Source organism: Triturus cristatus, chromosome 4_2 (assembly GCF_964204655.1).
Source record: "Triturus cristatus chromosome 4_2, aTriCri1.1, whole genome shotgun sequence".
NCBI classification, from domain to species: Eukaryota; Metazoa; Chordata; class Amphibia; order Caudata; family Salamandridae; genus Triturus; species Triturus cristatus.
This window is the reverse complement of record NC_140586.1, coordinates 641455637-641480130: the sequence shown is the minus strand read 5'-3', so window position 1 is coordinate 641480130 and position 24494 is coordinate 641455637. Positions and strand designations below refer to the sequence as shown.

General features: G+C 45.6%; 1 protein-coding gene across 7 annotated transcripts in view; it reads left to right on the top strand.

Annotated features, from left to right (window-relative positions):
* Positions 1-24494, top strand: part of SGIP1 (SH3GL interacting endocytic adaptor 1) — a 1140118-nt gene that overhangs the window by 399867 nt on the left and 715757 nt on the right. For all 7 annotated transcript variants that reach the window (XM_085602350.1, XM_085602347.1, XM_085602346.1 and 4 more), the window contains exon 5: positions 13823-13880. In XM_085602350.1, coding sequence (XP_085458476.1) covers positions 13823-13880 — 58 coding nt within the window. The remainder of the gene's footprint in view (positions 1-13822; positions 13881-24494) is intronic.

Genomic DNA, 24494 nt, shown 5'->3' with positions numbered 1-24494 from the left:
ATGAAATGCAAAGCCCACACAAAAGTTACCGATATCATTTCTCAGGGTAATGACCTAGCTGACAGAACAGCTAAACAGACTGCTCAGAATCAGACTCACACAACTGACATGACAAAGACAATAGTTCCGACACCAACACATTGCATGACAGTTAAGGATCCCGCCCTTGATGTAATTGACATACAGACACATGCTACACCAGAAGAAATAAAGAAATGGACTGAATTAGGAGGGATCCAAACGGATCAAGGATGGATGACGAAGGAAAAATCTATATGGTTTCTTCCCGACTCTATGGTCCAAGTCATCATTAACACAATACATAGTCCAGCGCACTTAGGAGAAAAAGCTATGCTAGACAGTATTCAACACATTTGGTTCAACAAGCACTTGCGAGCAGCAGCTAAACAAAAAGTTCGTACCTGTATGATATGTTGTCAGTTTAATCCAGGTAAAAGCATCCCCGTAGAACAGGGTGGATTTCAAACTCCCGATCACGCTTTTGAAGTCCTCCAGATGGATTATATCCAGATGGAACGATGTCGAGGATTCAAATATGTTCTCGTAGTTGTTTGTGCTCTTTCCCGTTGGACAGAAGCATACCCGGTTTCAGATTACACTGCCCCGACTACTGCCAAACAGTTAGTTCGAGAATTCTTCCCACGGTACGGTTTACCACGTGTTGTCTACTCAGATAACGGCCAGCCGTTCTCATCCGAACTAATGAAACCCGTTTCCCTTTTGTTAGGCTATCAATGGAAATTCCACTGTGTCCGGCATCCCGAGGCCGCAGGTCTCGTGGAACGCCATAATCAAACTCTGAAAATAAGATTGTCCAAAATATGTAGAGAAAAAGGAGTCGATTGGATAGTAGCCTTACCAGTTGCGCTCTTTTACATGAGAATGGTAGCACATTCTCGAACAGGGCTATCCCCGTATGAGGTGATCTTCGGTAGACCACCAAATATGTGGGGGACGCCTTTACCTCGCAAAATCACTGACGTTGACTGTAATATGCTGACAGATTACCTGGCTTCCTTGATGTCTGCACTACAATCTTGTCGTTCACAGGTATCCGCAGCTTTTCCCGATAATACTGAGGTGAAGCCCCATGACGTGGTTCCTGGTGACCTGGTGTTGGTCAGGAACTTTGACCCAACTGGATCCTAGGTGGAAGTCACCGAAGTTGGTTCTACTCACCACAAGGACAGCTGTGAAAATCGAGGGAAGAAAAGGGTGGTTGCACTCGAGTCATATCAAGAAATTTTATGGACTACCATCCAGTATAAATACTGAACCCTGTATTCCCTCAAAGACAGACTCAAAGCTCCCCTTGGTTGAGCAATCGAACTCAGACATTTATAAACTAAAATTGAGGTCTAATAAGTCAGACAATTTGATTGTTTAAGTCCTCTCCAAGGTGAATCGGTTGAATTTGTCTCTGACATGTATCCTCTAGACCGGAATAGAGAAAGAAATCAGCGAATGCAGCTGAAAAAGCATGCGTATTGTAAATCACTTCGTAGTCACTGCACAGTAACATTATTAATTTTGTTTTTTCTAAGTCTTCTGATCATTATTTTTAGCATACTATTGCATATGTATTACCCTATTCTTAAACATACTTACAATATAACTGCAGAACATTCTTTTAGCGAATTTCCTCCGCATGAGTTGTCCTATAGATTTGCGCTGCGCAACAACACGTTCATTAGTATGTTACATCATTCCCATCAGACCAGCAATGCCACAAATTGTTGGATATGTGGCCGACTCCCTCCCTATCAAAACTATAAGGGAGTTTTGCCCCTCTTTCCATATCCGTTCACACACAATGGCTCCTGTGGAGCATGGTTTAGTTTGATTAATTCCCTACATTCAAATTCCGCAGTTTATCAAGACAACTGGGTGTGGGGAAACCTGAACCTAGTTTTACTTAAAGTCTGCTATCCTAACAAGGAGGGACTTCCCAAAAGAACAGGAACTGATCTAGAAAATGAAGTATATGGATTAGGTAATTTTACACTTAACCTCATGATCCTGAACGTTGAATCCAAAGCTACACCAATCTTGCCCGCCATGTCAGTATTCCCAGTGAAAGGGGAATTATGTATAAGAAAGAATGGTTCCATACACATGGGCCATAGTAAATGCACCACTGTAATAAAATTCAGTGATCAAGGCAAGTCTACATTTAGAGCTTCCCATCATTCCTACTTCATATGTGGCCAGACCGCATATATATGTCTACCTTTAGATTGGGATGGTACCTGTTACATAGCATTCCTTCTGCCACCTGTTTTCCTAGCCCCTCCTGATTATCATAGAAATACCCATTTAGTACACAATAGACAACAGAGAGATCTCCCAATTGTCGATTACACTGAAACAGCATGGGAAAAATACACAGATTTCAATAAAGGATTCTTTCCCTATATAGGTACAGTCACTAATAGTAAGCTGATACGTAGATTAACCAGAACCCTTGAAGCAGTAGTGAACGAAACTATTTCCGCCTTAGGCAATTTAACAGAAGAGCAGTCTGCTATGCGGATTGTTGTGCTTCAAAATCGTCTTGTCCTTGACGTCATCCTGGCCGATAGGGGCGGAGCTTGTAGGGTCATCGGATCAAGTTGCTGCATTTTCATACCAGAAAATTCGCCGTCGGTGTATAAAGCCATAACTCGCCTTCATAAGATTGTAAGCCAGATACACCAGAGTCCAGGCACCTGGACTTGGTCCGGTTGGTTCTGGGGCGTGTTGTCAGCCTGGGGATGGAGAATCCTATCCTTCCTAGGTATTGGCTTTCTCATACTATTCAGTTGCTGCTTATGTCTACAATGTGGGCCAGCGATTTGTGGCCTGTGTGCCACATCGTGTATCCCACCTCCAAGTTTTCATTCAAAATCTCGGAAGAAGAAAGAAGAACAAATGATGCTATATGAACAGATCGATGGATTGATGAAGATCGATATCTCCTGAGGGTCCGTAGGGGACAAGGAGGGAATGAAGAAATATGAATTTTGTGATCAGTTATGTCCCCTATCGTAGACCCCAACGGCTCCATGTACATGCTATAAGTACATGTATGTTCCCTCCTACTCCAGTTTTGAAGACGCAAATATATGTGTGTCCACCGTCAACATGTCCTCTTTCAGACCCGCCATGAATGGGTCAGATATTCCATTCCTAAGTATGAAAGGCCACCGACTTTATATGGTTCACTTTCCACATTTTACAGACTCAGGCGAGTAGGCCCGAATTCTGTCATCAAGCTTTTCCTGCCTTCTGCCTCTGAAAGCTCCAGCCTGAGCCTGCATCTGTGACCATGAACTTTGTCCTACTCCCTGCGCGGCTAACGGTGCCTGATCCAGCCTATTGCCTGCCAAAAACTGTATTTCACCTTCGAGATTATCTCCTTCGCTCCTCATCCGATGCATTCCTGTCTAGCAGTTTAGGTAAACATTCCTCCAGCTACCGTGCAAAGGGGCCAGGCCTCGCTGTCCTCATGCAAGTAATTCATAGCCCCGTTACCATGGAATATTCCTACCCCCTCGCATCTAGTGTAGACACTTAGACGCTTGTACACGCACTAACAGTCAGTATAGTCAGTATAGAATAAGATTCTATCCTAAGAGACTTTTCCTTTTGGATAACACAGTTCTTTAAACATAGGATATTAGATATGATTAGGGATTAGGTTGACATAACCCCAGACTTCTGTCTCCACACGTAGAGCTAAATGTCAAGTCCCCTTCACTCTCTAGTTGCACGTCAATCACACGTCATGCGGCTGCGCGCGCCTCTCTGCCAAATATTTCTGCTGACATTGCAGGATTCTTCTATGGATCCACCCACTTGTGACATCATGTTTAATGACGTATTTTAGTTACACCTATGTTTACGCCTCTATTAGTTACGTATGCACAGTTTTCCTGTATTATCAGCTGTAACGCCTCTTGCATCTGTTTCAATGTAATACATTTTCTATAAAACTGCTTAACTGTCAATAATATATGCGCCCTTCCTTCCTGAACTTTCGTGGTGATGGAACAGAAGGCCCACAATTCGAATTGGATTCCTTTGTATAGGAATAAAGCCCTTTAAAACCTCTAATACCACGGATTCTGCCTCTTATTTTTACTGAGTTATTCTCACTAAGACTTTACCGCATAAAAAATAGTACCGGTAACGAAATATTTACCACAGGGAGACTGGTAGAAGATGAACCCCTGGAGGATGATGGAGTGGATGTCTATGAATATACGTTGAAGTTGGAGGCGCATTTCAAGGTTAAAATAAACGTGGTTCTTGAAAGACACAAATTTTTTAAAAGGAATTAAAGGAAGGATGAGAAGGTTTCCTCCTATGTAGCGGTGTTGCGGGGCATGGCTGCCACGTGTGAGTTTGGTGCTCTCACAGATTCTCTTATTAGGGACCAATTGGTGAGATGCACGAATGACGTGAAGGTTCAAGAAGAACTTCTTACAAGAAACCGTGATCTTGAGGAGGCTATTAGCATAGCCAAAGGGCTGGAACACACGGCACAATTCATGAGAGAAATGAAAATAAGGGAGGGGGGGGACAGGGAACATTCCAAGTGATGAGATTATAACAAGGTGTAATCACACTATCAACAATACCCGACAGAAATGTTGAATTTCGAGACTTTCAGAACAGGCATGTACACACAGTCGTTATTGCTATCAAAGCTTTAACTTCTCAGACACACAGCTTTCACACATGAACTTGATGTAGGATCCGTGCTAAGGCTGCTTAGGGTTGCACAGTTCGCTTGAATCTCTTTTCTCTGTAAAGCTGCATACAGGGAGTAAACAAATCCAACATCGCCTGAGACTTGAAGTAATGTTCCTGAACCTGCAACTGTGTACATGGCTACTGATTAACCCTACGTGAAATACAGCAAAGGTTAGGAGTTTTAAAAAGCTATACAATCACAGGGTGAAGAAGAGGCAAGTTGAAGTAAAGAGTTACAAAACCACGGTCTCAGGTGTTTTTTTGGGCTTGGATAAAGGATGTGAGTACATGTGCGGTACAAATCTGGGTTTAACCCCTTCGCTGCGGCGGGAATTCCGCCACAGCGCTGGGGGGGGTTTGGGGGCAGCGCGGTGGCGCTGTGCTCATGACGGAGCCACTCCGTCATGAGCCACGGTTGAGCTGTGCTCATGACGGAGTGGTTCCGTCATGACTCCGCCCACTGCGCTAATCGCCCGCACAGGCGGGGAATCAGTGCAGCGTGGGAGGAGCGGCGGCCAACGGCCGCGGCATGACGGAACCACTCCGTCATGAGCACACGGCACCCGTGGCTCATGACGGAGTGGCTCCGTCATAAGCGCTGAAGGGGTTAAAATATTCCTAATGCATTTAAGATGGCCACAGTGGATGCGCCTGCCTCCAGGTTGACCATTTTAATGCATTTTGATTCATTTTAAGAAATCTCATTCAAATTTGTTGTCGTGGATGTGTACGATTCTATTGTGTCGTCTTTGAATTTGTTAATAAACCCATGCGGGTAGTTCAAGCTCTTAACTAATTCACTTCGTCTGATTGCAGCTGGAAATTCTGTTGTGGTCTGTATTCAGAGTAACATAATCTAGAGTTTGCATAATCGAAATGAAGAAACCAGAAGCACACCAGGGAAGAAGGCATCGTATTCGCACGGTGATGCAAAATTATGCAACTCTTATTACTTAGGAAATTTGAGCCATTGTCATTACCGTTCTTTCCCCATATGCACAATTGTATTGTGTTACTTCCCAGATGGCATGTGCGTGCAATTAATTGCTGAAATCCCATTGTAAATCCAGACATTAAATGGCCGACATTAGATTTAGATTTGGAATGTTTTCATAAGTACAATTCAGAACGTGCACTGTTATACTTAAAATCTGACCCCTCTGGAGATGCAATTTTGTGAAATCCTTGTTTGCTGACTCCACTGTCAAAATACGAACACTTCAGCTGTTGGTTTTCTTTTTAAAATAAAGAAAAAGTAATGTTATCCTACGGTGTTATAAGCGTGCGATATAGAAGTCACTGGCACACTTTTGTAAATCTTCTCAGAGCATCTACTCAACTCTGAAGTTGTTGGTGAATTTAAATGCACAGGCATCGTGCTACTTTGCCGTAACTTTATTGTTGGTTGAAGTGGAGTCTACCGAAAAAAATAAAGAGGAAATTCCAGGGATTATGAAAGAAATCTTCTTTATTCCAAATTAAGGAGCCCACTTCCTGCAGGTCTTTCTCCAGTGGTTCTCAAGCTCAACTGCTAGAGTCAACGCGTTGGGAACCACAGAGAAGGAATGCAGAATGCTAAGCCCATAAGAGAAGTAAACCACAACACATCTTTTTCTGCATAGCAAATGACCATGTCACGTAAGTGTGACTGAGCTGAATGAGGGACTACAGTTCTATCACTACATCATCTCTCTACTTTCAAGAAAAGCATGAATACAAATAAGCAAGAAAAAAAAAATTGAATTTACCAACATAAATAAGTAACAAATGTATAAACATAACTATGTTTAGAAACATTCTACAAGTATGAAGCTAATTCATAAAAAAATCTTTAAACCTTGCCTGCAAAGGGGTGTTGCGTAATAACCTTCCCGAAACCGGTCCATCAGTCTCTATATTTTCAAAAAAATACCAGAAGTAGATGAAGTGTGATTCAAATTACAGTTGGACAAGGTGTTCCTACATCTTGAAATCTGTCAAACTTCAATCTGTTTGTTTATTAAGTTAGCCTGTTCATGGTTGAGTTTAACAGCAGATATCTTACTCCACCACCCCCTTCCTTCGATGTTGAGTGAACCTTTGGCCACTCTGATCACCATGATGGGACAGAACTTCGTTTCGCCCTTCCTCAAATTGTGACTTTATCACTACTAAGTCTCCAGTTTGAAAATCTTTGACCATAACTGCACAGTTCACATCATAATACTTTTTCTGAAGCAACTGCAAGATTGTTGGGATCACACCGACAAGTCTTTTCCCCATTAGTAAGATATCTAATTCGTTCAGGGCATGTCACAGTTTTGGGCGAGCTCTTCCTCAACATACAAAATGGAGCTGTACCAATGGTACTGTGCGGAATTTTAAAGTAAGCCTACATTTTTTGTCTTAAAAAATTCTCTACTGGTAACTTGTTAGCTACTGCTGTATGTACCCCCTCCTTAAGGAATCTATTTGTTCTTTCTACCAGGCTATTAGAAGTGGGGAAATAGAACACAAGGTCAATACCATATTAAATATTTACACTTGTAAATATTTAATATGGTATTTGGTGATAGTCATTCATGGTGGTTGAAGTAAAGTGGTTGCCATTGTCTGTCACCTATTCCCTCGGCACCCCTTCTATGCTAAAAATCCTTTTTAAATACTCAATGACAATTGTTGTTGAAGCAGAGGGTGCAAAGTCAAACTAGAGCCATTTTGATAAATAATCTACAATAAAAATCAAAAACCTTTGCTCTAAAGGAAGAATCTCAAGCAGTCCATCAAAATCTAAGGCAACCTGGGACCAAACCTCTTCTGGAACGGGAACAGGTGGAGAGGTGTTGAGTGAGTCGACCAATGCTAGTCAGAAAGTTAGGAAGTACTACATTTAGGGACCCAATTGGAGACTTAAGTGTCTAACGAGGGTCACCCAAAAAACTGTTTCAAAGTTGTGCATGTACTGCCCATACCCAAGTGTCCAGAATCAGCAGCCTCAATTAATTTGTTCCTGAGTGTACATGGAGGAATACATGTATAATGTCTCATGGGAACCCCATCAGTGACTGATCATTCTTCTTGAATTTGAACAAAAGGTTTAAGGTGTGAAATTTGGGATTTGCCTTTTTGCCTTTTGGCCTTCCTTCATCATTTAATCTTTGACTTTCAACAAAACTTCATCTATGTTCAATGCATCCAACCAGTCAGACTTGGATATGACAGTGGTGGAAAATTTTAATGCATCATCTAGTCTGTCCACAACCCATACAACATCATTGTTTTACATCTTCCACGTCAGGAATAGTTGCAGGTAACTTAGAAAGGCAATCAGCCCTAACACTATTGCTCCCAGGCACGTGTGCAATCATAAAGTTATATTCTTAAAGCCGGGATAACAATCTCCCCAGTCTGGCTGAAGCTTTCCCTGAACCTTTCCGTTAAGCATGTGTAAAAGAGGTTTATGATCTGTGTGAAGCATGAAGTGCTGCCCTTCAAGAATGGTTTAAATTTTTCTTTGGCCCACGAACAAGCTAGTGCTTCTCTTTCTAATGTGCTTTAGGCATTTTCAGAGTGTAACAGTAAACGTGAGGCAAAGGCAATCGTTCTCTCGTTTTCTTGAATATTCTGAGTTAGAACTACTCCCAAGCCTAATTGACTTGCATCAACCATCAAAATACAATAAGACCCTGATTTGTAAGAGCCCAGAGCAGGAGCTTGAATACATTTTTTTGGGATTGAATCAAAAGCTTGGGCAGCATCTTGATCCAAAAAACAAGCTTCGGTCTCTTCTTTTAATAGATTATGTAATGGTTGAACCACAAAAGCATAACCTTGGATTAAACCAGAGAAATACTCGAATGATTTTAAGTCTTTATCTTTGGGAGAAGGTACTTGAGATATCCCTTTTGCTTAAGAAAATGTAGGTTTTATACCATCAGTTGAAATGTGATGGCCTAGGTAATCCAATTTGTGCACCAAAAAAACATTTATCCATTCTTAATGTAATGCCAACCTTTTTGAAAACATCTAGGACTTTGAGTAAAATGAAGTTGTGTTCTTCATTAGATTTTGCAAAAATTAAAACTTCATCCTGTATGCCTGTGTGCCTCCTGTCCCTGAAAGAATGGCGTCAAAGAGTTTTTGAAAGACAGTCGATGCAGATGCCAGGCCAAAGGGAAGTCTCAAAAACATATAGGGCCCAAAGGTTGTAACAAAATTGGTCAAATCTTGGAAGCCTGCAGCAAGTGGCACTTGGTGGTATGCCGAGTGTAAATCTAGTAATGAGAAAAATTTAGCATCACATAGATATGCCAATAAATTTAGAATTTTTGGGAGGGGATGACAATCTATTAGTATATTGTCAATAAGAGTGCACAAGTCATCACACTAGGGTATATCCTCTTCCTTTTTGTGTACTATTACAATAGGGCTTAACCATTCAGATTAATCTGTAGGGGTGATGATTTTTTCTTTAACCAATTTCTCTAATAATGATTTGAATTATGTCCATACAGATAAAGGGACAGGTCTAGGTTTATGCCCAATGGGTATGGCATGAGCTTTTAACTTTACCTTGTGTTCACAGTTGTGAATAGTACCTATTTTTTTAATCAAAAGCCTCAGGATAAGCTTTAGCTATTTTTGTTTTTCATATGTTTTGTTATCAACAATGGCTGCTACAAAAGTAGGGTTGATTACTATTGGATTGTCTACCCCAGGAACTAACATTAAGCCCAACTTAGCTAAGTCTTGCCATCCTATGATAAGTTTACTTTTTAAAGCAACATACATTTTTGTGAAGGTTTTCCTTCCAAAACATTGTAAAGACTCATTAAAGAATCTTAAACATGGTAATATCTTGTTCACCATCGGCTTTTGGAATTACATCTGTAGGAGACAAACATTTTGAATCAGGACAATATTGTGAATACAAAACATCTGAAAATATTGTGATGGGAGCTCCAGAATCAGCCATCATGTGGATTTTGATGCCCCCCAACAAGTGCTTCACAAAGGGGACCTTTAGCTTGTTTAGCAATATTGTTAGTTACAAGAGTGAGAATAAGGTTTGACAAGTCAGGAGTAATTTGATCTGATAAAGTTTCTGCGTCTACTGTATGAATTCGTACATTACCCTTGTTTCTACATACAGTTTGAAAGTGTCCAATTTTATGACGCTTATTGCATCGTTTACCTAGTGCCGGACAGGCTGGATAATTACTCTTATGGGATCTAAAACAAAAACCTGAACCTTTCTTCGGAGGAGGCTGAATTTTGTTTTCTTAAGTGACAAGGCATTCACAGTGTCACTATCATGAAGTGAACCCATTCTTTTGCTTGAAATGATGGATCTTTCAATTGACTTTGCTAGATCAATGACTTCTGTAAGAGTTGGGTTCCTGACTTTTCTTAGAATTTCAACCAATTAACAACTGGTCTCTAATGCTTATTTCTAAAGTGCATCCAAAATTGCAATTGGCTTCAGAAGGACGAAATGCAGAAAAATAGTCTGCCACAGTTTCATCCTGAGTTTGATATCTTTTAAAGAAGTTGAAGTTTTCCAGAAGTACACTGGGCTGTTCGGTAATTTTCTTTTCTAATCTTGCAATATTTTCTTTATCGTCTCAATTTTAAGGTTCTGGAATAGGTATTAGTTATGGTACGTTTTCAAAAAGTTACTTCGCTTCAGTACCAAGATTGCTGAAAAGAATAGCTGCTTTTCTTTTAGGAGAAAATGTCTCTGCCTCCAGAGCAACCAAATAGCTCTCAAATACTTTGAACCATTGTTTCCATGTTAAATGGGGTTTCCCAGGAAGCTGCAGAAAAGGTTGTAGATGTACTAACTGTGCCAGATAACTAATTTTAAGTATAGAGTGAAAACTCAGCCAAAAAGTGAAGCGGAAAAAGCAATGGGCTTAAAATAAACACTTTGGTCTTAAAAGAAATGTTTCTGTGTAAAGTTTGTTGAATTTAAAAAGACGAAATAGTAACTGTACATACCAATGCTACTTACAACTATGTGAAGTCCTTTGCTGTTGCTCCATAGTGTTTCTGCGGAGTTTACCGATCTCCACGGTAACAGGCATCCACGGTTGTGAAAGACCAAGTAAATAATTATTTCAAAATGGCCGTCACATTGAATGTTAGCATGATTGTTCGCTGTGGTGGGTTTCTATGGTGACAGCCGTCACCGATGTGCACATGTGGAGGCTCGCGTAGAGGGGAACGGGCATATGTGGGTGCCAAATTCAGGTTGAGAGTGTGTGCTAATGAGCGGCAAGGCAGAAAAGGAATACATTGATGACTTACTTCAGGGAAAAACAGACCAATGCCTCATAAAGTATTCAGGTAAGCAATGGGGTATGCTTCGTCATCTAATCTGCATCCACTTGAGAGGTGGTTTAGCTTTCTCACTATATTTAAATGTTGATGATGGGCTCCTTCTTCCGATCGTCGCCAAAATGAAGTGGTGTCTTCTGAATAAAATTAAGAGGAAACTCCAGGGATTATGAAAAATCTTTTTTTATTCCAAATTAAGGAGCCCATTCCTGCAGGCCTTTCTCCAGTGGTTCTTAAGCTCATCTGTCCACTTTGGCAACCATGGAGAAGGAATGCAGAACGCTAAGCCCATATCAAAAGTACACCACAACACATCTTTTTATGTCTCGCATGGCGTTAGCAGCGTGCATGCGCTGCACTCGCCATGCGAGGGCCTCTTGGAATAGATACAGATTCAGAAGTGGGCTTTCGGCTCTGACCATGATTTTGGTTGGTTTGCCTAATAAGTTATGGTAAACGGAGTGTGATGATTGTAAGGGAGGCTTTTTAGCCCCTCCTGGTTACCATCCTGTCCACTTTTGCCCCCGCCCCCCTGGACTGGCTGTTTTACTTGCGGCTTTACACGCTTTATTTTAATTACTCTGTGCGCATTTTTTTCACTCATTCTGCCAATGGCTCCAGCTTGTTTACGTTTGCATGCTTCTACTGCACAGGGACGCCTCTCGCTAATGTTTCACTTCTGCCGCTTTATTCCTCCCGGCTCCAGACTCTGGCAGTGGCGACAGTTTGTTCATACAGCTGCTCATATATTTGAAAGTCGGGTCGCTGCACTGCTACAGCAGATTGTTTTAGAGAACGCAAGCGGTTCCTTGAATAAAATACAACGATAAACATCGTGTGGGTTGACATGCCAGGTAAATTCAAATACTCAACCAGCCTCTCATCAACATGGCTCTAGCTCAGAACGACTACAATGGTCCGAACACTAAGAGGCACATCTGGCGTAATATCAGCAGGAACGTACCCGTAGCATCAGCTGTAAAGTACCCGCGGACCTGCACTCGCATTTGTGCCATGTGCGAGGCTGTCAGTAAGTCCAGAATCATTTAGCCACAAACGCTTTGCATGCTGGTGCTTGTAATTTTACTTTTTCCCAATTTATAAGTGTGGTCATACATGTTCCAGCTTGGAAAGGAATGTTAGCTAAAAGCTGACATTGGCACAAGGTGTCACACAAGCTCTCAGGGGCATTGGGGCCCACAGCCCCAAGGGGTCCATCGAACCCCGACAATTGTTGTATTTCACTGCAACCTTTAGCAGTGAGAGTTGCCAGTTTCCCTATTGCACAGCGCCCGCGACAGAGCAGTCACTCCTGCTCGCCCTTCGACGGGCACACAAATCCCCGGCCGTGTTTCCTATGACCTTTCAAAGCAAGAGCCCTGCGAATAATGACTTGGTGAGTTTTTGTAGACTTCCTTGTCTGGTCTGTCACAAATGCAAACACGAGTGTTTACCACTTCCACTTTTCACAGTTAGTCATGCCTCCCTGCCACTACTTCACTCATATTTCTCGTTTGTAGTTTATCTCGCAGGCAGCACTGGGGCCTTTCTTCATGCTGGATGTTTAACATGAGCCGGAGAAGGAAACTGTTGTTCTTACTATCTACCCGTAAATGCTAAAATTAGACCCAGACACACTAACTGGGCTAGACTGAGTGATGTACCTCAATAAGATACAAGCTGCGCCCTTACGAGGTCACTCAAACGGGAGCACAAGTGCCTAAAACACAGGCACTGACAATATTTCTGCCTGTTTTTAGCACTTACGTATATAGCGATGGCGCAAATAGTGCTTACTCCTGCACATACCATCTGGTTCTGGTCTCAGGTAGCTGTCTATGCACAATAGTGAACTTATGTTAATAACCAGCGTAATAATGCAAACAACGTTTTTGATCATCTTATTTACCGGTATACAAAAACGCACCCAATAACTGGTATAAATATAATTTCCTAAGGGGCATTTTTTCACCCATTAATCTTTGGAGCATGGCCATCAAGCTATACCAGCAGGACAAAGTATAGATTGTCTCTTCCTACATAGAATACTTTTTTGAATAAGTACATTACTTTCAGCATTTTTTCCATTTATTTCTCACTAAATTTACATTTTGTATGATTAGTGTTATTGCTAAATGGAGGTTTCATTTAATAACGTAGTACTCTGCAATAATAACATTAAATTGCAATTCTTTCAAAATTAGAGTATGGCCACCAATAATGGAATGCATAATCTACAGATCTTAAAATATATATACATTGTTTCTAGCTCAAATAGATCAGAAGTTACTAAAAAAAATAAGCATTGGCATAGCCAATAGGTCTCGCCTTTGGGACCTTATAAGTATTTAGTTATGCAGCACAATATCTCTGGTGCAAAAACATCAATTGTTGCATGGCTAAACACTTATAAGGTCCCAAAGACGAGACCTATTACCTATGCTAATGCTTGTTCTACATAGCAGCTGACCATGTCATGTAAGTGTGACTGAGCTGAAAGACTGACTAAAGTTCTATCATTACATCGGTCCAACTAAGAGGATCAACTCCAGGAGTAATTAAGTTTGAATTGTACTTGTGTGTGCTTAATCTTGAAATACCGGCTCATTTTTCCACAGGATCAATCAAGTTAAGCGAATAATGAAACGGAACAAAAAACAAACTTAAATTGAATTGTTTATAGTAGGGAGGAGTCCTAAGAAGTCATTCAGTAGTAACGATTTCCTTTGTTTTCTGTTTTTTGCAGAACTCACCAGAGGTGGATGACGAAGGATACAGTATCAGACCAGACGAGGAACCTGGCGATATCCTTTATTTATATTTTTACATATGTTAAATTATTTAGGATCAGGTGGTCTTGTATGGTTTGTGTAGTGTAGGCACATACGGATACACAACATGCTACTAGTGGTGAAATTCCCTTTCTCTCTTACGTGCTCAGGCCTATTATTGCCTCCTATTATATCATGATGGGCCATATTAAAACCCTCGGGTAAATGCGGGCTATCCCTTCTCACATAAGACCAGGTGGTCTCCTTTTGCCCAAAATACTGCAATCCTCCCCAATTTTGAAAAACAAATACCACACTGTTACATGAATAGGACCTCACTGGCTCTTGCTTGACTTGGATATGACAGACAAAACAAAACAAAAACAACGGGGGAAACCGAGTTTTGGGGAAAGTTTGCAATTTTGTTATGGTTTTTATATCACTTCAATGGTGTGGGATTGGCCTGTAGATGGTACCATTTAAAGCCACCACTAAAGCCACCACATTTGCTAAGCAGACTGGGACAATCTTCCTCTTTAGACTCTAGTTCAGGCTCTGGTGTGTCATCCACTGGCAGGGCACTCTTTACATTTGTTGATGGTGTTCCTTTGGGACTCTGGTATAGCAGACGTGAAAACCTCCTCTGGGCCATCCTGTTCTTGATAGACTGCCTGTTCCACATATTACTGAGTGTCTTTGGGTGAGCATCTGAACCGGATTGGCAAAGGGTTAAAAATAGGCTGTGAGCACTTCCTTCAGTGTACTGTAGGAATACTGTGGCGTCCTCTTCTATGACCTTCTTGGACAGCTTGTACACCTCTTCCCCTGCCGGGTACAGGAGGAGCAGGGTCTTCTCCCTGCCTGCAAAGTTGCTCTAATCGCGTCTTCTAGCAGGCAGCTTGAGTGAGTGGGGGCCCTGCAAGAGAAAGGCTTGATAGGGGAGATTGACGTTATAGTGGTGGTGACCAGTGGGTAGGCTGTCAGTCCAGTGTGCTGGAGATGTAGCACACGGGTAACCACTTAGCACAGGAAATAAGGTAACAGTCCCCACAATGTGCGTGAGCTAATGATTGGCCGAAACAGGAAAAGTCCTAACTGTGGGCTGGTGCCATTGTACTAGGGGCTACGTGTTCAGGGTGGTATCTGGTATGTCATCTGGCACACTCACCGCATCATGATGGACTGTCATGCGTCTGAATGCAGCCTGTGAAAACTGGAGGGCATTGCAGAGCCCCGAAGGGGCTCCTGGAGGCAGGGGCTTGTTGCACATTGGCCTGGTGCTAGGTGGGGCGTCATGGAGCCGTGGGAGCCGTACTCCTACTCTAACTTCCTGCCACTTGCATGACTGGAATTGCACTACAGGTAAGGCGGCGATGAGGCGTGGTACAGACGGTAGAGCCGGCCTGTATGGGCCATTGTCTTGCAGCTGAGGCATAGAGTGGTGGGAACCTGGCTGATCGAGGCAAGCAGCTGATGTGGAGCTGTGAGGGTTTACCTAGGCCCCACTCATCGTCATTGAAGTGTAGGAAAATATAGATGCACAACACACTACTGGTGATGAAATTCAATTTCGTGCTCAGGCCTTTTGTTGCCTCCTAGTACATCACACAGGGTCGTACTGAAACCCTTGTGATGGTGAAAGGGGTGGGAAATACAGGTATGCAGGACATCCCTATTCACGTAAGACCAGCTGGGCTCTACTGCTCACAGTACAGTTTGTTCACAGTTTTCGGAGAACATGATTGCATGGAAGCAATATACGACCATTTAACTGATCGTCGTTATGGTGCGAAATCGGAAGAGAAGGATTAAAATTGATAACCAAACATGTTTTCAGTACCGTAACTGTAGCTCCACCCTCCGAGTTTGACTATGTCCTCCGTAGAGGATTAGTCTGGTCTTTGTGATAATAGATCTCTGCAAAAAAGAAGCTTAGGAAAGAAGCTTGATAAGTGATGTTTGTTAAACAGTACGATTCTTGGTTGTGGACCCCCCCCCCCCCCCCCCCCCCCAGAAGAAGAAATACACTTGGTGACTTGTTGAAAAGAATAATTTATATTGAGGGTAGGCAGTTTTTCATGTAATTTCTAGTGTGGCACCCTACGCATTGAAACAAATACATCAAAATAATGTTCTGTAGTAGGGGATCTCTGTGTATAGTCCTAATCTAGTGAATAGTCCCGCCCATGTGCGGGGACCCCGGAGCAATAAAAAATAATCTCTTAAGGTGTCAAATCATGCAGACCTGCATCCACCTTTAAGAGAGAATTTAATTTAAAGACAGATAATGCAGCCTATACCCACAGGCTACCCTGTCCAGTACTTCAACTAGAATTCCACCAACATCCACAAACAGCACTGCCTGTCCAGCTTTTCTCTACAAGGGAAAAAACCCTGCCTCTACCAGCAAAAGCCTCTAGAATGATAGAGAGGAAGGAATGGACAGACAAGCCCCATAGGCTGCCATTATGTGGCTCAGAACAGGATACTGTGCCTTTAAGAAAACTTTCCAGAACTTTCCCAGTATCTCAGAATGCACAGCAGGTCCCTTTTACTTTCAGTTCTTTTTTCCGGCTCCTGCTAGCAGGACCCTGGAGCATTGAGCTCTCCCTTTTCAAGGGTTATTGGTTACTTTTCAAATGATTTAGTGTTAGTAAAGTCCTTTCCTTCTGGTGTGGTCAGCATGCCTGGCTTGTTCGACAAGTGTCCTGATTGTGAAAGGAAGAAGGCTAAGTCAGACCCACACAGGGTGTGCATCATCTGCCTTCCCCAGTCCCACGTGCCTGAGGAGTGGGAGATCTGCCGCTCTTTTTCAGCCAGCACCCTGAGAGAGAGGATGAAGATCAGGCTCCAGGTCCTGGAGGACAGAAGGCTGAAGGCACGAGGTGGGTCTGGAGGGGCTGATTCTGCCCATGCTGAGGCCTCTGGGGGGCTCCCCAGGGGCAGGAAGACCAGCAAGCGCCCCCACTCCCCGTCGACGGCGGCGTCGAGGGGGATGACTACGGTCTGTTCGCCATCTCCCCAGGACTCTGGGGAGAAGCGGCGTCGACGATCGACGTCGAAGGAGCTGAACAGGCCGCCGTCGACGACATCGGCATCTTCGGCGACGTCGCTGTCAAGCCATCGGCGTCGAGATCAGGCCCGGCGTCGGCGCTCGACGTCGAGGGGAGAGCGCCGATCGCCGTCTGCGAAGAGAAGGTCGCCGTCGAGGGGTCCGGCGTCGAGGCCGCGGTCAACGTCGAGGCGACCGACGTCACGAAGATGGACGTCGCGAAGAAGATGGACGTCGCGAAGAAGATGGACGTCGCGAAGAAGATGGACGTCGCGAAGAAGATGGACGTCGCGAAGAAGATGGACGTCGCGAAGAAGATGGACGTCGCGAAGAAGATGGACGTCGCGAAGAAGATGGACGTCGCGAAGAAGATGGACGTCGCGAAGAAGATGGACGTCGCGAAGAAGATGGACGTCGCGAAGAAGATGGACGTCGCGAAGAAGATGGACGTCGCGAAGAAGATGGACGTCGCGAAGAAGATGGACGTCGCGAAGAAGATGGACGTCGCGAAGAAGATGGACGTCGCGAAGAAGATGGACGTCGCGAAGAAGATGGACGTCGCGAAGAAGATGGACGTCGCGAAGAAGATGGACGTCGCGAAGAAGATGGACGTCGCGAAGAAGATGGACGTCGCGAAGAAGATGGACGTCGCGAAGAAGATGGACGTCGCGAAGAAGATGGACGTCGCGAAGAAGATGGACGTCAAAGAGGCGGTCGACGTCGCAGAGGTCGGTGTACTCCGTGGTGTATACACCTCCTAGGATCCCTTCGCCGTCCCCGCCAGGACCACCGACTCCTCCTCCTCCACCACCACCACCACCACTGCCTGCGTCGCCACCTCCACCGCCCCCTCCTCGTTCTATATCATGCACTCCGTTGGGGCCACCTGCAGTTCCGCCGCGGTCGGTCTCCCTGCCCAGGTATCCGACTCCACCGCAGGGAACTCCGAGGCCGCGACTGCCACGGTCGCCGGGCCTGGCTAGACCGGCGGACAGGCCGAAGCCGAGGAGGTCACGCTCCCGCTCCGTCAGGAGGAGAAGGTCGTGGAGCCATAGGCGATCGTCGTCGTCGACATCAGGATGGCGCCATAGGAGGCGCAGGTCCAGGTCGCGCACCCGGTCCTCGGCCAGGGACTTCTCGCCGACGCTGTTGGACTCTCCGGGGACTAGGGTGTCTCCTGTGGACGAACTAGTCTCCTTCCAGGAGGTGCTGCTGAGGGGTGCAGCCAAGTTGGGAATCACAGGGACGATGCCGACACCCACGACGTCCGTGATTTTCGAGACTACACAAAAAACACCTGTCTCGGCACCTGCTGCCTCTAGTGCCGGGACTGGTGGAGCCCGCGGTGGAGCTGTTCCTCACTCCCGCGGAGACTAAATCAGCCCCCTCACGGCTCCTGAAAAAGTATCCGGCCCCGGACTCGGACCCTGCTTTTTTACGGATGGACCCGAAGCCGGACTCTGTCATCGTGACGGCGGCGAGGAAACAGCATGCGACCGCACCTTCATCGACGGTCCCGCCCGACAAGGAAAGCCGCTGGCTGGACTCGGCGGGCAGGAAGGTGTGTGGGACCGCGTCTACCACCATGAAGGCGGCGAGCGCTTGGGCGCTGTTGGGGCGTTACGACCGGGCCCTGTGGGAGTCCCTCCAACAGTATGCGGACCTGCTGCCTCGGGACGGGAAGGAGGACTTCCTGAAAATTGTGCGAGAGGGTATGCTGGTTTCGAACCAGGTCATCAGTGCGACAGCGGATGTCTCCTTGTTGGCGGCGCACGCCTACTGTCATGGCGTCCACCAAAGGCGTCACTCTTGGCTGCGCCTGACGTCGCTCAAGCCAGAGGCTCAGCACAGAGTAGCCAATCTGCCCTTCTCGGGGGAAACCCTGTTTGGTAAACATGCGGATGATGAGATGGCCCGCATGAAGGCGGAGGCGGAGACCCTGACGGCTGTCGGGTTGGAGAAGGCCGAGAAGAAGAAGCGCCCGTTCCAGAGACGGTTCGGGTCTACGGGCAGAGGGCGTGGGCAGGGTTCGGGACAGCAGCAGCACCAACAGCAGCAGTTCCGTAAACCCTTCCAGAAACGCCAGAGGGGTAGAGGAGGCCAGCAGGCTACTACCACTACCAAGGGCCCGGCCGGGTCTCGGCCCTGACCGACTACTTCCCCTGCAACCGTTACCCACTCCAGTGGGGGGGAAGCATTCAATTTTTTCCAGCAGAGTGGAGAAAAATTACTCAAGACAAGTGGGTGCTGAATATTGTTTGCAATGGATACAGTCTTCGGTTTATCAGCCCGCCTCCAGTGATTCCGCCGGTAAGCTCTCAGTTTCAGCTGCGAGAGCTCCAGGCGGAGGCAGACATCTTGTTGAGAAAAAAGGCGGTAGAAGAAGTACCTCTGTCTCAAAGTGGAAGAGGTCTGTACTCTCGGTTCTTCCTCGTTCGCAAGGACAAGAACGAGTTCAGGCCCATTCTGGATTTGCGACAGGCAAACAAATGGATTCGCAGAGAAGTTTCGCATGCTATTGTTGCATCAGATTTACCCTCAGCTGCAACGGGGAGACTGGCTCTGTGCCATAGACCTACAGGATGCGTACTTCCATGTGCCCATTGCACGGAAGCACAGGAAGTTCCTGCGATTCCAAGTCGGCGCCAATCACTATCAATACACAGTACTGCCGTTCGGACTGAAGTCTGCGCCCAGGACCTTCTCGAAGTGCATGGCGGTGGTGGCGGCACACCTGCGGAGGAACAAGGTGTTTGTCTACCGGTACCTGGACGATTGGCTGATCAAGGCCTCATCCTTCTCGGAAGCGCAAGAACACTTCCGGTGGACGTGCGTTCTCTTGCGCAAGTTGGGGTTACACGTCAACATGGCCAAATCGGTCCCGACTCCGGTCCAGTGCATTCAGTACTTGGGAGCCTCCATCGATACGCGGTCAGCAAGCGTGTCTCCTTCAGAGGAGAGACGGTTATCACTCCTTCGGAAGGCTCAGGACCTCAGGGCTGCTCCATCGACGACAGTGAGGAAGGTGTCTTCACTGCTGGGATCGATGGCCTCCTGTATCTTCCTCACGCCTCACGCACGGCTGCACATGAGACCACTGCAGGAGTGCTTGGAGGATCAGTGGGATCAGAAGACAGGTTCTTGGGACGACAAGATACGGCTGTCTCTACGTGCTCTTCAGTCTCTGAAGTGGTGGTGCTCGGCGGAGAACCTCCTCAGGGGGGCTCCCTTCCACAAGGACATTCCCACGAACAGTGTTGTGACGGATGCGTCTCTCCAAGGCTGGGGAGCGCATTCCGGGGAATTGCAGATTCAAGGAAAGTGGTCCCCGTTGGAATCGACGTACCACATCAATTTCCTGGAACTCAGAGCTGTCTTCCTGGCGCTGAAGGCCTTCCTTCCGTCCTTCCAGACCAACTCACTGCTGATACAGACGGACAATACAACTACTATGTATTACCTCAACAAGCAGGGGGGGGTCGTGATCGCGCACCCTGTCGCTGGAGGCGCAGGCGATCTGGCACTGGCTTCTGGCCCGAGGACTGACTATTACGACCGCGCATCTGCCAGGGGTGCAGAATGCTCAGGCGGACGCACTGAGCAGGCTGATTCAGGAAAACCACGAATGGGTCATAAACGACGAAGTACTAGGAGAAGTCTTCGCAAGGTGGGGGACTCCAGACGTAGATCTGTTCGCCACCGCCGAAAACAGCAAATGCCGAGACTTCGCATCCAGGTACTACCAGCGGGGGACGCTGGGGAATACGCTATGGATCGACTGGTCGAACAGCTTTCTGTACGCTTTTCCGCCCATTCCCCTGATTCCGGCGGTGCTCATCAAACTGTCCCAGTCAGGGGCTCGGATGATCCCGATTGCTCCGGAATGGCCCAGACAGTGGTGGTTCACGGACCTACTTCACCGGTCGCTCCTTCCTCACATACGGCTGCCGTGCAGGCCGGACCTTCTCACGAAGTTCGGGGGGCGGATGGTGCATCCCAACCTCTTGTCTTTGAGTTTGGCGGCATAGCTCCTGAGATAGTGCAATATGGCCATTTGGATCTACCAGAAGATTGTATGGGCATACTGAAGGAGGCTAAACGTCCTTCCACTAGGACTTCCTATGCTTACAAGTGGAAGAGATTCTGCATCTGGTGCAAATCCAAGAACTTTGACCCGACGACGTGTAAGGAAGATGTCATCCTTCCATATCTTTTACATTTGGCGCAGGCTGGCCTTAATTTCCACTCCATTAAGGTTCATCTCGCTGCTTTGACTGCTTACAGGAAATGCCCTTCACAGACTTCCTTCTTTCAGATCCCTGTGGTCAAGGATTTTTTGGAAGGCTTGAAGAAAGTGTTTCCTCCTGTCAGACTTCCCTCGCCTTCCTGGGACTTGAATGTGGTGCTGTCCAGACTGATGAAGGAGCCTTTTGAACCTATTCACAAGGCTTCGTTACAGCACCTCTCCTGGAAGGTGGCGTTCCTAGTGGCCATTACATCGGCCCGCAGGGTGAGTGAACTTCAGGCATTATGTTGTCAAGAACCTTATACTGTGTTTCACGCTGCTAAGGTTGTTATGCGTACTCACCCTAAATTTCTTCCTAAGGTTATTTCTGATTTTCATGTCAACCAGACCATAACTTTACCTACGTTCTTTCAGAATCCCTCTTCGCCAGCGGAAAGGTCTCTCCATTCCCTGGATGTTCGGAGGGTGTTGAAATTTGATCTGGATAAGACCAAGGATATTCGTAGGTCAGACCAATTGTTTATCAATTATGGATCAGTCAGGACCGGTCTTGCTACCTCCAAACAGTCCATCTCTCGGTGGATTGTGTCCTGCATACAATTGTGTTCTCAAAAGGCTAATAAGACCTTAGGGGGTAAACCTAAGGCTCATTCCACCAGGGGCAAAGCTGCCACGACGGCTTTGCTGCGTAATGTTCCGATTGCAGAAATCTGCAAGGCGGCCACTTGGAAGTCGGTCCATACCTTTGCTGCACATTACTGTCTGGACTCGGATGCCAGGGCGGATGCTCAGGTTGGGCAGGCTTCGCTGCGAAATCTGTTCGCACAGTAGTGGTATTGTCTGGTATCTTCTCCACCGCCGTTTTTGTGTGGGGATGGGCTTGCCATTCTATTCACTAGATTATGACTATACACAGAGATCCCCTACTACAGAAGGAGTAGTTTCTTTTCTGTAACTCCAGTTCTGTAGTAGGGGTATCTCTGTGATAGTCATAAGCGCCCGCCCTCCTCCCTGGTGGAGAGATGATTATTCATGTAAGGAATGCTACAGGTCTGGCGTGCTACGCCTTCAAAAAGAACTGAAAGTAAAAGGGACCTGCTGTGCATTCTGGGATACTGGGAAAGTTCTGGAAAGTTTTCTTAAAGGCACAGTATCCTGTTCTGAGCCACATAATGGCAGCCTATGGGGCTTGTCTGTCCATTCCTTCCTCTCTATCATTCCAGAGGCTTCTGCTGGTAGAGGCAGGGTTTTTTCCCTTGTGGAGAAAAGCTGGACAGGCAGTGCTGTTTATGGATGTTGGTGGAATTCTAGTTGAAGTACTGGACAGGGTAGCCTGTGGGTATAGGCTGCATTATCGGTCTTTAAATTAAATTCTCTCTTAAAGGTGGATGCAGGTCTGCATGATTTGACACCTTAAGAGATTATTTTTTATTGCTCCGGGGTCCCCGCACATGGGCGGGACTATTCACTAGATTATGACTATCACAGAGATACCCCTACTACAGAACTGGAGTTACAGAAAAGAAACTACTCCTTACTGCTCCTCACTTAAACAGATATGGCCAATTCTATGATATCTAAAGGCAATTTAATAGGCAATTCAGAAAGTGCAGACTTTGAACAGTGTGCATTCTACAAAAACAAAATCAAATCTCTCCCTGTATGTCACTGATGCCTGCAGCCACGATAAGTATATATTTTCAAATTATGTTATACATTTGAGCGTCTCACTTCGATAAGTTACGAAAATTATTGTCTCCATTAGGTTGTAAGTGACATGGAGCTGTGCCTTTTGTAGATCCATTTTTTGCAATTGATTATTTAAGGCATGGCTATTCATTCTAGGATAAGTAGCCAGCATATTCCCTTTTGTCCTTGGATTCTACTGTTGTAAATATGAATTTCTGTGTTTGTATAGAACACACCTAGCCAAAAGGAAATGCTGTGCTGTACAGTGTCTAGAACAAATATATAGTCCATGAGTAATTAGAGGGAAAATTGAGAATGGAGGTGGACTGTTATTTTGTTGTGATATTGAGTTTTATAAAGAGGTATGTCTTCAACTCCTTCCTTAATTGAAGCAGTGCTATATTTTTTGGGAGGGGGTGTAAATTGGTGGATACTGGGCTGCAGGGGGGGTGCTCTATAATGAGTGCATACATGGAGAAGGCGTGGTGCATTGTTTTTTTCTTTCCCACACTTCTTAATCTCTACTCGTATAGTGTCCTGGCTGAGGGTGTTCCAGGAGCCATCGGAGTGTGTAAGCTTGCCAGCCAGATATTCAGTGGTGACAGCTGTGATCGTTTTGTAGGTGATACAGGTCTTTTTAAAGTGGTGCTGGTTGGCAAGGGAAAGCTATGAAGTTTCTTCTGGGTGTGGCTGATGCTTAGGATATTACTTTGGGTCATTAATGAGGCCTGCCATGACTTGTTGATGGATCCCTGGGAGAAGCTGTGTATGATGAGGATCATCTAGGACCTAGAGGTGCCCATGTGAAAGAGATGGTTTCTATTGGGTAGGCAAGAGGAAAACGAGTCAAGGATATTGCCAGTTGTTAGACCTGGCACCATTGGCGTGGGTTTCCCCTGTATTTTTGGCCCCCTGTGTTTTTGCTGTGTGTTGGACCTCTTTTTGCTGGTCTAGATGCTTTGGGCATTTTGGCACGGCTGTTCAGTGCCAAAGTGCAAGTGCTCCCTTTGTAAATTGTTGTTATGGATTCGTGATCCCATGATTGGCATATTTGATTTACTAGTCAGACCCTTGTACTTTGCACTGTGTGCGCCCAGGACCTGTAATTCAAATGCTGCTTGTGGGCTGCAGCACTGATTGTGTCACCCACATAAGCAGCCTGTACATGTAAACTCTGGCACTGCAGAGCCTGTGTGCAGTCTGGTACCGCCATGTCGACTTGGCAAGTGCACACACTTGCTAGTCCCTAACCTTCCCCTTTCTTGCATGTTAGTCACCCCTATAGTAGGCCCAAGATACCCCTGTGGGCAGGGTGCGTTGCATCTGAAAGGTAGGACATTCCATGGTGTGTGTGGCGTGTCCTGATAGTGAAATACTGCCAATTTCATATTTCAATATTGCAAGGCTACCTGCTCCCATAGGATAGAATAGGAAGTTTGTTTATAACATCTTATAAACAGAACTACCCCTGGGAAAAAGGTAGGACAATAAAGTTTGATGTGCCTGAACTCAGAATGTTACAATGCATCTTTTAGTGAGGAACATTTTTACATTCTGCGTTTTAAAATTGCCACTGTTAGAAAGTAGGTATTTTCTTGCTTAGCCATCCAGTATGCCTCTGCTAGGTTTTTGTATTGCATGTCTGGCTTTGGAGTGTCAG